The following is a 13,138-nucleotide window of genomic DNA, read 5'->3' on the forward strand; positions in this document are numbered from 1 at the left end:
GGGCGCATCTGTTTATGTGGCGAGTCTTTTTAATCGGTGGGAATTTTGGTGCTTTTAAACGACATTAAGATAACACTTAATTTGAAATTTTAACCAATATCGTTGCTTTCATTGTTTTTTTTTTAAGAAATGTTTTTTTTTTTGTAAATCATTGTCGGAAGTGATATATCATTGTTTTTAGATCTTTTCAATTTTATTCTTCTACTTGGTTTCAATACTCATTAAATTGTTGAGCGCAGAGAGTAGAACCAAATATGTGACTTTTCTTAAAAGACAGTAATAAATAGATATACACTTGTTTTAACTTTGAAACTAAAAAAAGGGAAAAGTTTACATTTTTTTATTACTTTGATGTCGTAAAAAAAAATTTTGTTTTGGTTCTTTGATACCCAACGGGTAGGGGTGGAAACGAAGCGAATCTGAATGAACAATGCCTTATTCGAATTCGAATTCGACTCAATTAGCGGTATTAGTATTCGTGTTCAAATTCGACTCGAATAATATTCAGAATTCGAATTCGCTTCATTTAGTTGTGTTCGTGTTCGGTAACTATTCGCAAACATTCGATTAACAATATTTCATATTTTAGTATAAAATTATTCATTAACTAAGTTGTTAAACTAAATGAATATGAATATGGAAATAGAGACTCAAAAAAGTACACAGATTAATTGCAAAAGGATTTTTTACCTTTCTAGTGAGAAAAATTAAAGAATCACGACATAAAATCTCCAAGATCTACAGAGATTGAGGGAAGTGGGTGTCGTCGCGGGGAGGGACGAGTGCGTCATCGGAGAGGGAGGAGGGCGTCGTCGCGAGTAGGGAGGAGCACAAGTCGTCGAGAAATGGAGATGAGAGATGGAGACTTGGGGAGTTCGGCTGCCTAATCTAGGGTTTATGAGATGGCAGAAAGCTATTTATATTGGGTTATGAGGTGTTGGGAATAAATCTGAACCGTTTGTTGATGATCCAAAGAAGACTGATATGTGAAACCCTAGGTCCCTCGACATGTCTATTTAAATATGGGTTGAAATTTTAATAAAAATTTTGATGGGTAATATTTACAACAAGTTTAATTAATAGGATTAACATATAAAAAGTTATTGAATAGTTAATAATCAGTCGAATCAAATATACATTTAGTTAAATTCTATTCGTTTATAAGCCGAATACTGAAAAATATTCATTTAGTATTAAATGAACTATCAGATCGAATATGACCGAATATCTGGACGAATATTAGCCGAACTGTTTATTAAATATTTGGTTCACTTCCATCCCTACCAACGGGTACTCAGTTTTAAACTTCAATACACCCAATTTTACGTATTTTTAACTTTGACACCCTAAAGCTTATATATCTTTTAACTTTGATACCCTGAACTTTATGTATCAATGTTTCAAAAATAAAACTTGCGGTATCAAAGTTTAAAAGATGTAAAACTTTGGGAAATCAAAGTGTCAAAAGAGCTTTGGGGGATTAAAGTTAAAATAGTTGTAAACTATAGGGTGTCAAAGTATTAGAAAAAACTTTAAGATATCAAAGTTAAAAAATGTGTAAATTTAGGACACAAAAGAACAATTTTATTTATTGATAGCAAAAACAAGGGAAATATTCATAATGTTAAGTAACAAGGAAATTTGTCCTTATTTGAATTTTTAGTTTTTATTAGTCCAAATAAATTAAATAGATATTTTACACATGCTTTATTTTATGAGAAGTTAAGTTTGAACCCAAAATCATGGGAGTAATTACAGACCAAACTTTGTGGTAGTCACTATTTTGGTTAGAATCCTAGAGAGCTAAGGAATTTGGTGATTATATGGTTTGGCTCAAGACCCTCCATCTTTTCTGGAGAGTATTCTACATCTAATAAGGAGAGACTTTGATCCTAGTTCTTTTGCTAGACTTACATGCCCGCTTTTTTTTTTTTTTTTTTGTTTTTTTTTGTTTTTTGTTTTTTTTTTTTGCGGGGGGGGCGGGCGGCGTGCTTCGGCACTGTGTTTTGGCGATGACGTTCTTCCGATTAAAAAAGAATTCATGATTAGAATCACAAAAAATGACATGCGCTCACACTTCTGTTCTCATGGCCTGGTCCTGTAAATTTTGGATTCAAATAGAAGTGTCATGTTAATTTTGGGTTAAAAGAGTTAGGTTAAAAGAGAAGTGTCTTACGGTTGGAGAAGTACTCTTAATTTTTCTACACAATACTTTCTCACACACCTTTTCAAATTCATCCTGCTGCCTACTCGTATATTAGATTAAATACATGGTATGATGATAATAATAAAGCCTTATGCCAAATTTATTGATGGACTATGTGAAAAATATTCTGAGTTATCTCATCGTTTAATTTAGCAAGTAGCATATCTTACTCGTATATAGTTAGTTATGCGTCTAATTCTCCCTGTTCCACAAACCGGCTATAATTTCTATTGTTTCTTCTTTAACTGGTGGATTTGGTGGTTGTTGTCGTATATATATCTTGTAACATTAACGTTCTTGTTCATTTCTGTTACACTTATTTTTTACGGATGTCACTTAACTTTAGTAATCATTCTAATTAAAAGCCGAGTTACTATGAAATCGAAGTCTTACCATTAAGCACAGCCTGGCCCAAAAAGCACTGCTGAGGTCCAGTAGGAAGCTCATGTGACACAAAAAGACTTGGCAGGCTTCTGCTCTTCTTTAGTTTTTTTGAAGGAAGACCATAGTGACGTTTTGTTAGGCGCACTTTGCACTTCGCACGGAGGCATTGGGGTTGCCACTATGCTGCCACGTTAGCTGCCACTATGGTCGTCACGAAGGTTGCCTCGCAGGCTGCTTCGCAGCATGAGGACGAGCTACGCGTTCGCACAAGAGTGTGACCCTAATGTTCTCGAAATCAGACGAGGTTCGTCGAGATTCGTCTGTTTGACGAGGTTCGCTCGTCAAATGAGGTTCACCTATTTGCCGAGGTTCGCTCGTCAAATGAGGTTCGCCTGTTTGCCGACGAGGTTCGCCCATTCGACAAGGTTCGCTCGTCAAACAAGGTTCACTCGTCAAACGAGGTTCGCCTATTTGACGAGGTTCGCCCGTTCGACGAGGTTCGTCCTACAGACGAGGTTTTTCCTACAGATGATATTCGTCCTACAGATGATGTTCGTTTGATTTGCCGAGACGTGATCCTCACATTTCGTACTAACACGTCCATTGATTGCCTCGTATTCAGGAGTTACTGCATGCAACAGTTACAACGGCATTTAGAGCAATTTAATGCATTGATGTTACAATCATAATTGTCATTGTGAATTGTAACAGTCGCATTAATTGAGGGTAACTCTTGAGCTGGTCTTAGAGGCCTATAAATAGTGCCCATTAGGCAGCTCTTGTAGTTTGCTAGAGAACTTGGAATACGAACATCGGATCAATGAGATCTTGACGTTGTTGCTGCTGCAGAAACTGTGCCCACATGAACTTGCCCTGAAACCAAAAGGTTTTGAACCGAAAGGTTCTGAGATCGAGGAGATCTTTGTCTTGACCGAAAGTTCTTATAGATCAAGGAGATCTTGACAGTACTGGGTTGGTGCACACCAGAGTACTGTATTGTTGTTCATGGAAGCGATTTGGCCTTGGGATCCTTGCACCGGAGTAGGCCAAATATTGCTTTAAGCACAACGTTTTTATAAACGCATATCAGTGAACTAAAAAAGTTTAAAATTACAGCACATCAACTTTTACTGTTTTATTCCAGATTTAACCACAATTTCTGACATCTACAACTCCTAATAATTCGTGTATATGTTTCCTTCTACCTATATATCACCAAGGTTTGTGTATGTTTCCTTGTATGCATGTATCAAGTTCTACAACTTTTTCTCCTCTAGGTTTGTATATGTTTCCATGTACGCATGTATCAAGTTCTAGAACAGTGCAGAGCAAGCACGTGCAACGCATGTGCCCTCCTAACTATTATTTGTAACATCCCTTCAAGCAAGATAACAGTTTTCATTTTAGCTGAGCTGCTAATATTTGCTTTAAACATCTTTTTAGAACCCTTGCTTGTAGTGGAGCTACCCTTTTTCCTGTTGCGCGCAGCGGAAATTTCGGCAGCACTTCGGCAGCACAACAAGAGAGTCAGGTCGCAATAAGAATTCTTGTTTCTCAAAGGAAACAAGAATCTGAAGCCTATATCCTATCAAAGTAGGATATTAGCTCTTCCTCTCGTCAGCTCTAGGACTGCGCGTCGAGGGACCCTAAAAGCTATTACAAATCACACAAAAGCAGTTAACCAATTTTAACGTGGTTCGGCAAATTGCCTACGTCCACGGGGCAAGGAGGGGGGAGATCTACTATTAGAGGGAGAGAATACAAATATGGTTTACACAAGAATCCCACAAATAAAACCCTCACACAAAACTCTCAAACCTCTCACACAAACTCTCTCTACAAAAGATGCTCAGAACTCTCTTGACGGCTGCTGAAAACACCTCATGCTTCTGCGGTTTTTTTTTTCAGCCGCTTCTTTGCTTTTTCCCAGCCGCAAAAAACACCAGCGATCAACCTCCTTGGCACACGTTTCCCAAAACCCTAGAGACACATTATATAGGTGCACAAACTAATTCGGGTGGGCCTCACTTCCATCTTTGCACAATCCTCACGCGTCTCATTCACGTGGTAGACCCCACCCGAATTCACAATTCTCCACCTCGGTGAAGTTTTCTCAAAACTGAACCGACACCAAAGCATCCAAATATCCCACTTGTTGTGTCCAGTACGAACTCAACCCATAACAAATTGAGAACCCGAACGAGAGTCCAAACAATCTCACCCCCATCAACTAATCCAAACCGGCTGCATCTTAAAGACTGCCTACGTATCCTCTTGCCCAAGGAATCAAGCAGAACGTAGTTCACCCAAATGAAGTGATAACGAACGTCAATGTGCTTCGTCCTCGCATGAAAAACCTGATTCTTCGCCAAATAGATAGCACTCATGCTATCACAATGAATAGTGAAGGATCTCTGCGATATACCAAGTTCTTCCAAAAGTCCTCGAAGCCAAATAGCCTCCTTCACAGCCTCCGTAACTGCCATATACTCTGCCTCCGTCGTAGACAAAGCCACCGTCGACTGTAAGGTGCATCTCCAACACACCGGCGCATGGGTCAAAGTGAACACATACCCCGTCGTAGACCGGCGCTTATCCAAATCCCCGGCATAATCCGAATCAACATAGCCAATGCATAGTTGCCCACCTTTAGTGTCCCGCTCATAAACCAAACCAACATTGAGCGTACCTCGAATGTACCTCAAAATCCATTTCACGGCGTCCCAATGACCCACTCCTGGATCGTGCATGTATCTCGATACCATGCTCACCGCCTGTGACAAATCTGGTCTCGTACATACCATCGCATACATCAAGCTCCCAACCGCGCTCGCATATGGAGTCTTTGACATCAACTCACGGTCTTCAACTGACTTCGGTGAGAGGCCAGCTGAAAGCTTCAAATGGGCTCACAATGGTACACCAACTGGCTTCGTATCCATGCTAACATGGAATCGTTGTAGAACCTTCTTCAAATAAGCCACTTGTGTCAAACAAATTCTGCCCTTCTTCTTGTCTCTGCCGATCTCCATTCCCAAAATGCGCTTCGCCTCGCCCAAGTCCTTCATCTCAAACTTATAGCTGACCTGGAACTAGAGGCAACCAACATGTCATCGACATAAAGCAACAAATAAATGTACGCACCTCCTTTCAACTTGCGAAAATATACGCAAGGATCAAACTGGCTCCGAGTGTATGAATGACCAAGCATAAAACCATCGAATCGCCTATACCACTGTCAAGGAGACTGTTTAAAACCGTATAGCGATTTCTTCAATCTGCAAACTAATTTTTCCTTCCCTGCATCTCGAAATCCCAATGGCTGAGTCATATATATTTCTTCATCAAGATCACCATGAAGAAATGCCGTCTTCACATCCAACTGATCTAACTCCAAACCATACTGTGCCACCAAAGCTAGCAGAATCCGAATCGAAGAATGCTTCACCACCGGAGAGAAAACCTCATTATAGTCAATACCTTCCTCCTGTGCATAGCCCTTCGCAACCAACCTAGCTTTGAACCTCAATGGAGTGCCCTCAATGCCCTCCTTCTTCGTGTATACCCACTTGCAACCAATTGCCTTCCGTCCCTTTGGAAGCTCAACAAGCTCCCATGTATCGTTCTTATGAAGAGATTCCATCTCCTCCTGCATAGCCACCTGCCACGAATCAGCCTCCGAACTCTGCTCGGCCTCTCTGAAAGTAGTAGGTACCAACTCATCGATACTCTCCACCGGAAGTGCATACGCAACTGTGTCGGCATACCGTGCTGGCATCTGTATGTTTCTCCTCTGTCTCCGAACCGCAATAGGATCTTGAACCTGAGCCGTCGGTTCCTGATCCTGCACATTTGTACTCGTATCCTCCGTGTCACCGTCGTGCTCGCCTGGCGTCACCTCAGTCGGCACCTGCATGGATACTGTACCATCTGGACAATGTGGAGCTGCATCGATCTCCACCACCTGCGATATCTCCTCCGTCGGGTCGCTCTCCACCTGATGAGAGCTGGGAAGCTTCAAGATAGAAGCCTCATCAAATGTGACGTCCCTACTCAGAACAATCTTTTTATCAACTGGATCCCAAAGCTTGTATCCCTTGACACCACGCTTGAATCCTACAAATATGGCCTTCCTAGCTCGAGGTTCCAATTTATCAGTTCTAACATGATAATATGCAGGGCACCCGAATACCTTGAGCTGGTCATAGTCATGTGCTGGCTTTCCCGACCACATCTCCATAGGGGTTTTCCCCTCAATCGCAGATGAAGGCAGCCTATTAATGAGGTGGCTCGCATATGTAAGTGCCTCAGCCCAAAAGATCTTCTCCAAACCACTCTGCGACAATAAGCATCGGATCTTCTCCAGTAAAGACCGATTCAACCTCTCTGCCACCCCATTTTGCTGCGGTGTATGACTAACTGTGAAGTGTCTCTCTATGCCCTCGTCTCGACATAGCTGCTGAAAGGGGTCAGAAGTATACTCACCACCGTTGTCGGATCGCAACGTCTTGATCTTTCTCCCAGTCTGCAGTTCCAATCTCTTCTTCCACTCCACAAACAAATCTAGGACTTCACTCTTCTTCGTCATGGTGTACACCCAACAACGCCTAGAATAGTCATCTACAAAAGTGACGAACCAATGTCGACCACCAAGTGATGCAGTCTTGGTGGGACCCCAAACGTCTGTGTGCACGTAGTCCAGAATGCCCCTCGTCTGATGAATGACAGTCCCGAACTTCACCTTCGTCTTCTTGCCAAGAACACAGTGCTCACAGAACTCAATCTTCCCACTCTTGGCTCCCTTCAATAGCCCCTGCTTGCACAATGTCTGCAGTGACTTTTCACCTGTGTGCCCCAATCTATAGTGCCAAAGTCTGCTCATGTCCGCTTCTGAAATAGCCGAAGCAACCTGGCCAATCTCGGTGCTTCCCTTCAGATAATACAAATTCCGATTGCGGACTCCCCTCATCACCACCAATGATCCCTTAGTAACCTTCGCTACAGCGTTTTCGAAAGTCACCTTGAATCCCTTCGCCTCCAAAGCTCCAACTGAGATAAGATTTTTCTTCAGTTGAGGAACAAATCTCACCTCCTTCAACTCACGGACTACTCCATCGTGCATCCTAATCCGTACGGTACCTATCCCACAAACGCCACAGGATTGATCATTTCCCATGACAACAACGCCCCCGTCGACTTTCTCAAAAGATGCAAACCAGTCTCGCCTAGGGGTCACATGAAAGGTAGCGCCGGAATCAAGCATCCAATCTGATGCATCCACATGGTTCACCTCCGGAGTAATCAGTAGAGAAAAGCACGAATCATCGGAATCATCGCCTTTCGCAATGTTCACCTCATTGGCCTTCGGGCCCTTTTTCTTGCCATTCTCCTTCTCCTTGAGCTTCGGGCAGTCTCTCTTCCAATGTCCCTGCTCCTTGCAGAATGCACATTGGTTCTTTGTTAATTGGTGGCGGCCTCTAGACTTTGACCTCCCTCTGTTACCACCTTTCGGATATGGGCTTCTACCTCTTGTCGACAAGGCCTCTCCTGAAGTACTAGCGCGGGAAGTCTCCTTATCCTTCCTCCTCAAATCGTAGTTCGTCAAAGCGTTAGTCACTTCACTATAGCTGATAGAAGATCTCCCGTTCAACAAAGTGAGCACGAAGGTATCATACTCCTCATCCGGTAAGGAGCCCAACAAAATAATCGCCTTGTACTCATCCGATATCTTCTCATCAACATTCGCCAAGTCTGACAACAACTTAGTGTAGTTGTTCACATGAGCCGCAAGCGAGGTGCCTCTGGACATCTGGAATCTGAATAACCTACTCAGCAAGTTCAACCGGTTCTCAACACTCTTCGTAAGGTACTTATTGTTGAGAATTTCCCACATCTTCATCGCAGACGTCACCCCAATCACATCATACTTCAACTCCTGTTCCAAACAGGACCTGATCACCCCACAAGCGTTCCTATTCATCTTCTCCCATAGCACCTCATCATATTTAGGTGGCCTCTCGTGGACCATGATGGTCTCTTCCAAATTCTGAGCATTTAACGCATCCTGTACGTCGCTCATCCACAAACCAAAGTTGATTTTTCCGTCATATTTCACCACACTTATTTTGGTGTTCTGAAAACCAACTTGTATCGTACCCACCATCGATTTGCTGCTTTCACCTTCTTCTCCCATTGCGAACTAACTCCAAATTGTAGAGAAAGAACAAATTTGATAGAATTAGGAACCACCCAACTGAACCCTAGATCGGATTCCAAATAGATCTCCTATCCACACGAGGAAAGCGAAATCTCCAACGGCAACTCCTAATGCTATCTCCACCGAAGCCGAGAACTCCAAGAACCAAGCTTCACACAAAAAATCTTCCTCCACCAAACTCCAAAACCCTAGATCTGAAATCTGGGCTCTGATACCACTTGTTGCGCGCAGCGGAAATTTCGGCAGCACTTCGGCAGCACAACAAGAGAGTCAGGTCGCAATAAGAATTCTTGTTTCTCAAAGGAAACAAGAATCTGAAGCCTATATCCTATCAAAGTAGGATATTAGCTCTTCCTCTCGTCAGCTCTAGGACTGCGCGTCGAGGGACCCTAAAAGCTATTACAAATCACACAAAAGCAGTACAACCAATTTTAACGTGGTTCGGCAAATTGCCTACGTCCACGGGACAAGGAGGGGGGAGATCTACTATTAGAGGGAGAGAATACAAATAGGGTTTACACAAGAATCCCACAAATAAAACCCTCACACAAAACTCTCAAACCTCTCACACAAACTCTCTCTACAAAAGATGCTCAGAACTCTCTTGACGGCTGCTGAAAACACCTCATGCTTCTGCGGTTTTTTTTTTAGCCGCTTCTTTGCTTTTTCCCAGCCGCAAAAAGCACCAGCGATCAACCTCCTTGGCACACGTTTCCCAAAACCCTAGAGACACATTATATAGGTGCACAAACTAATTCGGGTGGGCCTCACTTCCATCTTTGCACAATCCTCACGCGTCTCATTCACGTGGTAGACCCCACCCGAATTCACAATTCTCCACCTCGGTGAAGTTTTCTTCTCGTCAGCTCTAGGACTGCGCGTCGAGGGACCCTAAAAGCTATTACAAATCACACAAAAGCAGTACAACCAATTTTAACGTGGTTCGGCAAATTGCCTACGTCCACGGGACAAGGAGGGGGGAGATCTACTATTAGAGGGAGAGAATACAAATAGGGTTTACACAAGAATCCCACAAATAAAACCCTCACACAAAACTCTCAAACCTCTCACACAAACTCTCTCTACAAAAGATGCTCAGAACTCTCTTGACGGCTGCTGAAAACACCTCATGCTTCTGCGGTTTTTTTTTTTTTTTAGCCGCTTCTTTGCTTTTTCCCAGCCGCAAAAAGCACCAGCGATCAACCTCCTTGGCACACGTTTCCCAAAACCCTAGAGACACATTATATAGGTGCACAAACTAATTCGGGTGGGCCTCACTTCCATCTTTGCACAATCCTCACGCGTCTCATTCACGTGGTAGACCCCACCCGAATTCACATTTCCATCTTTCAACAAATGAAAACCTATCATGTTTCTAGTTGCGTAAGAAACTTCTCGTGTTAAAAAAGTATTTTTTTTTCTAATCTTGATTCTCAGTTGATTCTTGTTCTGTGGGCGTATGAGAAACCTTTCTTCGTATGTACCCACGTAAAATGAAAGAGGATATTATAGATTAGGATTCACACATCGCTCTTTTGGGCACTATTTTTGGGGAGGCGCTACAGGTACACCCTCAGGCACACCACCAATCACACCCCCTCTCTATCTACAGTGCAGGGGGCCTCACATCAGATTAAAAAAAAAAAAATCTGATGTAGGACCCCCTGCACTGTAGATAGAGAGAGGGTGTGGTTGGCGGTGTGTCTCAGGGTGTGCCTGTATCATTTTTTATTTTTGGGGGATCATGGATTGACCAAGAAATTGTTGTCTCAAGCAATTTTGGGAGTCTGTCACTAATTGATTTATTAATTAACCCACAACAATTTTCTATCGAATACAAAAAAAAAATCCGCTACTATGTACATGCATCTTGCCATTAGAAACAAAATATTACTTATTAATAAATCCAGAATGATGTATATGCATCTTACAATTACAAACAAAATATTAGTTTTCAGTATATCCACGGCAATGTATATTCATCTTGCAACTAGAGCCATCAATGTATGTATACACTAAAAGTTAATCCAATCCTTGTAAAAAGAATTTCCCATAATCTCACTATACAAAACTTCTGCATTTTGAGCTGCAGGACAAGCAAAAGAGAAACAATATATGCTGATTAATATTCAACGGGGTTTGTAGGCCCAAATAATAATTCCAAGCAAAAGGTTGAGCCACATATAGATCTTCCCTTGCCTCCAACTTTATCCAAATCGCGAACTGAAAACTGTTCAAAAACATTTATGTTTATAAATTTGAAATTAACACATGAAATATGATTTTTCATGCGGTTGATGCCAGTCTCAACTTCTCAAACAATCTCAAATAGAACCCTTTGACTTCAGAGATATCAAAGAATTTGTTTGTAAAATTTTTACCAGAAATGCACTGATTCCATGTAATTCTACTTTGTAGTTATTGAGCCTTTATAGTTTTCTGTTGAGTGGTATAAGTTAAAATGTTTAATTGGGAAACTTAACAAAAGATTTAGAGCAAAAATTAAACGCTACTTTTTGTTAGAGTCATCAAGTACCGGGTAGTCATCTTTTCTGGTTTTGTGTGATGCAAGTATTCAATAATCATTACTATCCTCAAACCTCATAATAAAATGAAAGCAATGGGTTTAAGTTAGGCTAATTAACACTTGACTATCTTGTAGTTTATCATACTTATATACCTTCATTTGTTTTTGGCAGCGGTTATATGCTTTCAAGTTTTTAAAATTTGGCATGTTGGTACCTTCTATATATAAACGAGAGAATATTCCTCCGACTATTCTCATATGATATACATATGCTAGTTTTAAAACTTTTTAATCCTTAATGTTTGTTGATGTGAATGTTTTGCTGCTAAACCCATCTCAATTCTATTTTGAAATAAAATTGGGAGATGTCTTAAAAAGAACTTGGGTAGGTTTAACAGTAAATTCAACAAACATTAGGGGTCAAGAAGTTCTAAAATTAGCATATGAATGCCACATGGAACATTCAAGAGAATATTGTCATGTTTGCATAATAACAGAAAGTACCAAAATGGCAATTTTAAAAATTTCACCGCATATAAATTACTACCAAAATCAAGTGAGGGTATAAGTTCAAAGTTGGGAAAACTATAAGGTATTTAAGAGATAATTAATTAGTTTTTAAGTTGTATTAAACTTTGTTAGATGGTTGTAGCTATCATCATAGGCATCTTAGACTCTGATCCTTGCTCCGCTATAATATCATTACAACATTAAATCCAATGCTTATTTATAAAAGAAATGATTGGGTGGTGCTTCACTTTTCATAGAAATAACGAGAAAATAGCAGCAAAAAAATAAAAGAAAAGTCTACTATAAGAATTTGAGCTTCAAAGCCCCTTTGATCAAGTCAATAGCCAAAAAATCCTTACTTTTTGAAACTCTTGGTTCTAAGTTCTTTTGTAACTTTTGATACGAAAAACCATGTATATTTTTTGGCAATCCCTAATACACCCCCAACCTCAACCATTCATCCCTCTTCTCTTCCTCATGAATTCGTGAATTATGTCTCCTTATCCATCTCCTCAACCATTATCTCTTGTACCATCACTTCCGCCATTATGTCAACAACAACTTGTCTTCCGCCGTTTCTCCTCTTTTCTCAACCATTTGTCCCCCCTTCTCCTGCCTCCACCACACCCGCATCCTTCCAACGATGTCTCCTTTGGCCAAAAATGTCATCTCCCAAACTCGTGCCCGCATTTTACACTTAGAGGCTAAAGTTATTACACTCAATGACTAAAATTAACAAATAACTTTAATGAACAAAGTTAACACTTAATGAATAAATTTAATTCTTAAGTTGCGTGTCAACTTTATTCATTAATTTTAGCTGTTAAATATTAACTTTAGTCATTAACTTTAGTCATTAACTTTAGTCGTTTAAGTGTTAGCTTTATCTATTACATGCTAACTTCAGCGTGAATTTGGAATATGACATTGTTGTCTAACGGATACCGTTTTAGAGGAATGCAGTGGTGGTTGAGGAATGAGGAGGAGTAGGAGAAACAATGAAGGAGAAGTTGTGATGACAAAATAATAGTGATAGAGAAAGGAGTGGCAGAGGTGATGGGAGAAGATATAATGATTAAAGAAGGGAGGAAACATGATTCATGGTTCTTGGGAGAAAGAGGAGAGATGAGGTTGAGGGTAAGGGCATCTTAGGGCTAAAAAAGTACACAATTTTTTGTGTTAAAGGGTACAAAAAAAGCTTACAGGCATAATTTTTAAAACATAGAGGCTTTTTGGATGTTGACTTCGTCAGTGGGGTTTTGGAACTCAAATTCTTAAAACTGGCCACGCCTAG

General features: G+C 40.8%; 1 protein-coding gene across 5 annotated transcripts in view; it reads right to left on the reverse strand.

Annotated features, from left to right (window-relative positions):
- LOC109822082 (phosphatidylinositol 3,4,5-trisphosphate 3-phosphatase and protein-tyrosine-phosphatase PTEN1) overlaps positions 10,718-13,138 on the reverse strand; it is a 19,403-nt gene continuing 16,982 nt past the window's right edge. For 4 of the 5 annotated variants that reach the window (XM_020388245.1, XM_020388243.1, XM_020388244.1 and 1 more), the window contains one exon: positions 10,718-11,037. In XM_020388245.1, the coding sequence (XP_020243834.1) occupies positions 10,930-11,037 (108 nt within the window). In that variant the 3' untranslated portion in view covers positions 10,718-10,929. The remainder of the gene's footprint in view (positions 11,038-13,138) is intronic. The other variant, XM_020388246.1, reaches the window with a different exon arrangement.

Source organism: Asparagus officinalis, chromosome 8, assembly GCF_001876935.1.
Source record: "Asparagus officinalis chromosome 8, Aspof.V1, whole genome shotgun sequence".
Lineage (NCBI taxonomy): Eukaryota > Viridiplantae > Streptophyta > Magnoliopsida > Asparagales > Asparagaceae > Asparagus > Asparagus officinalis.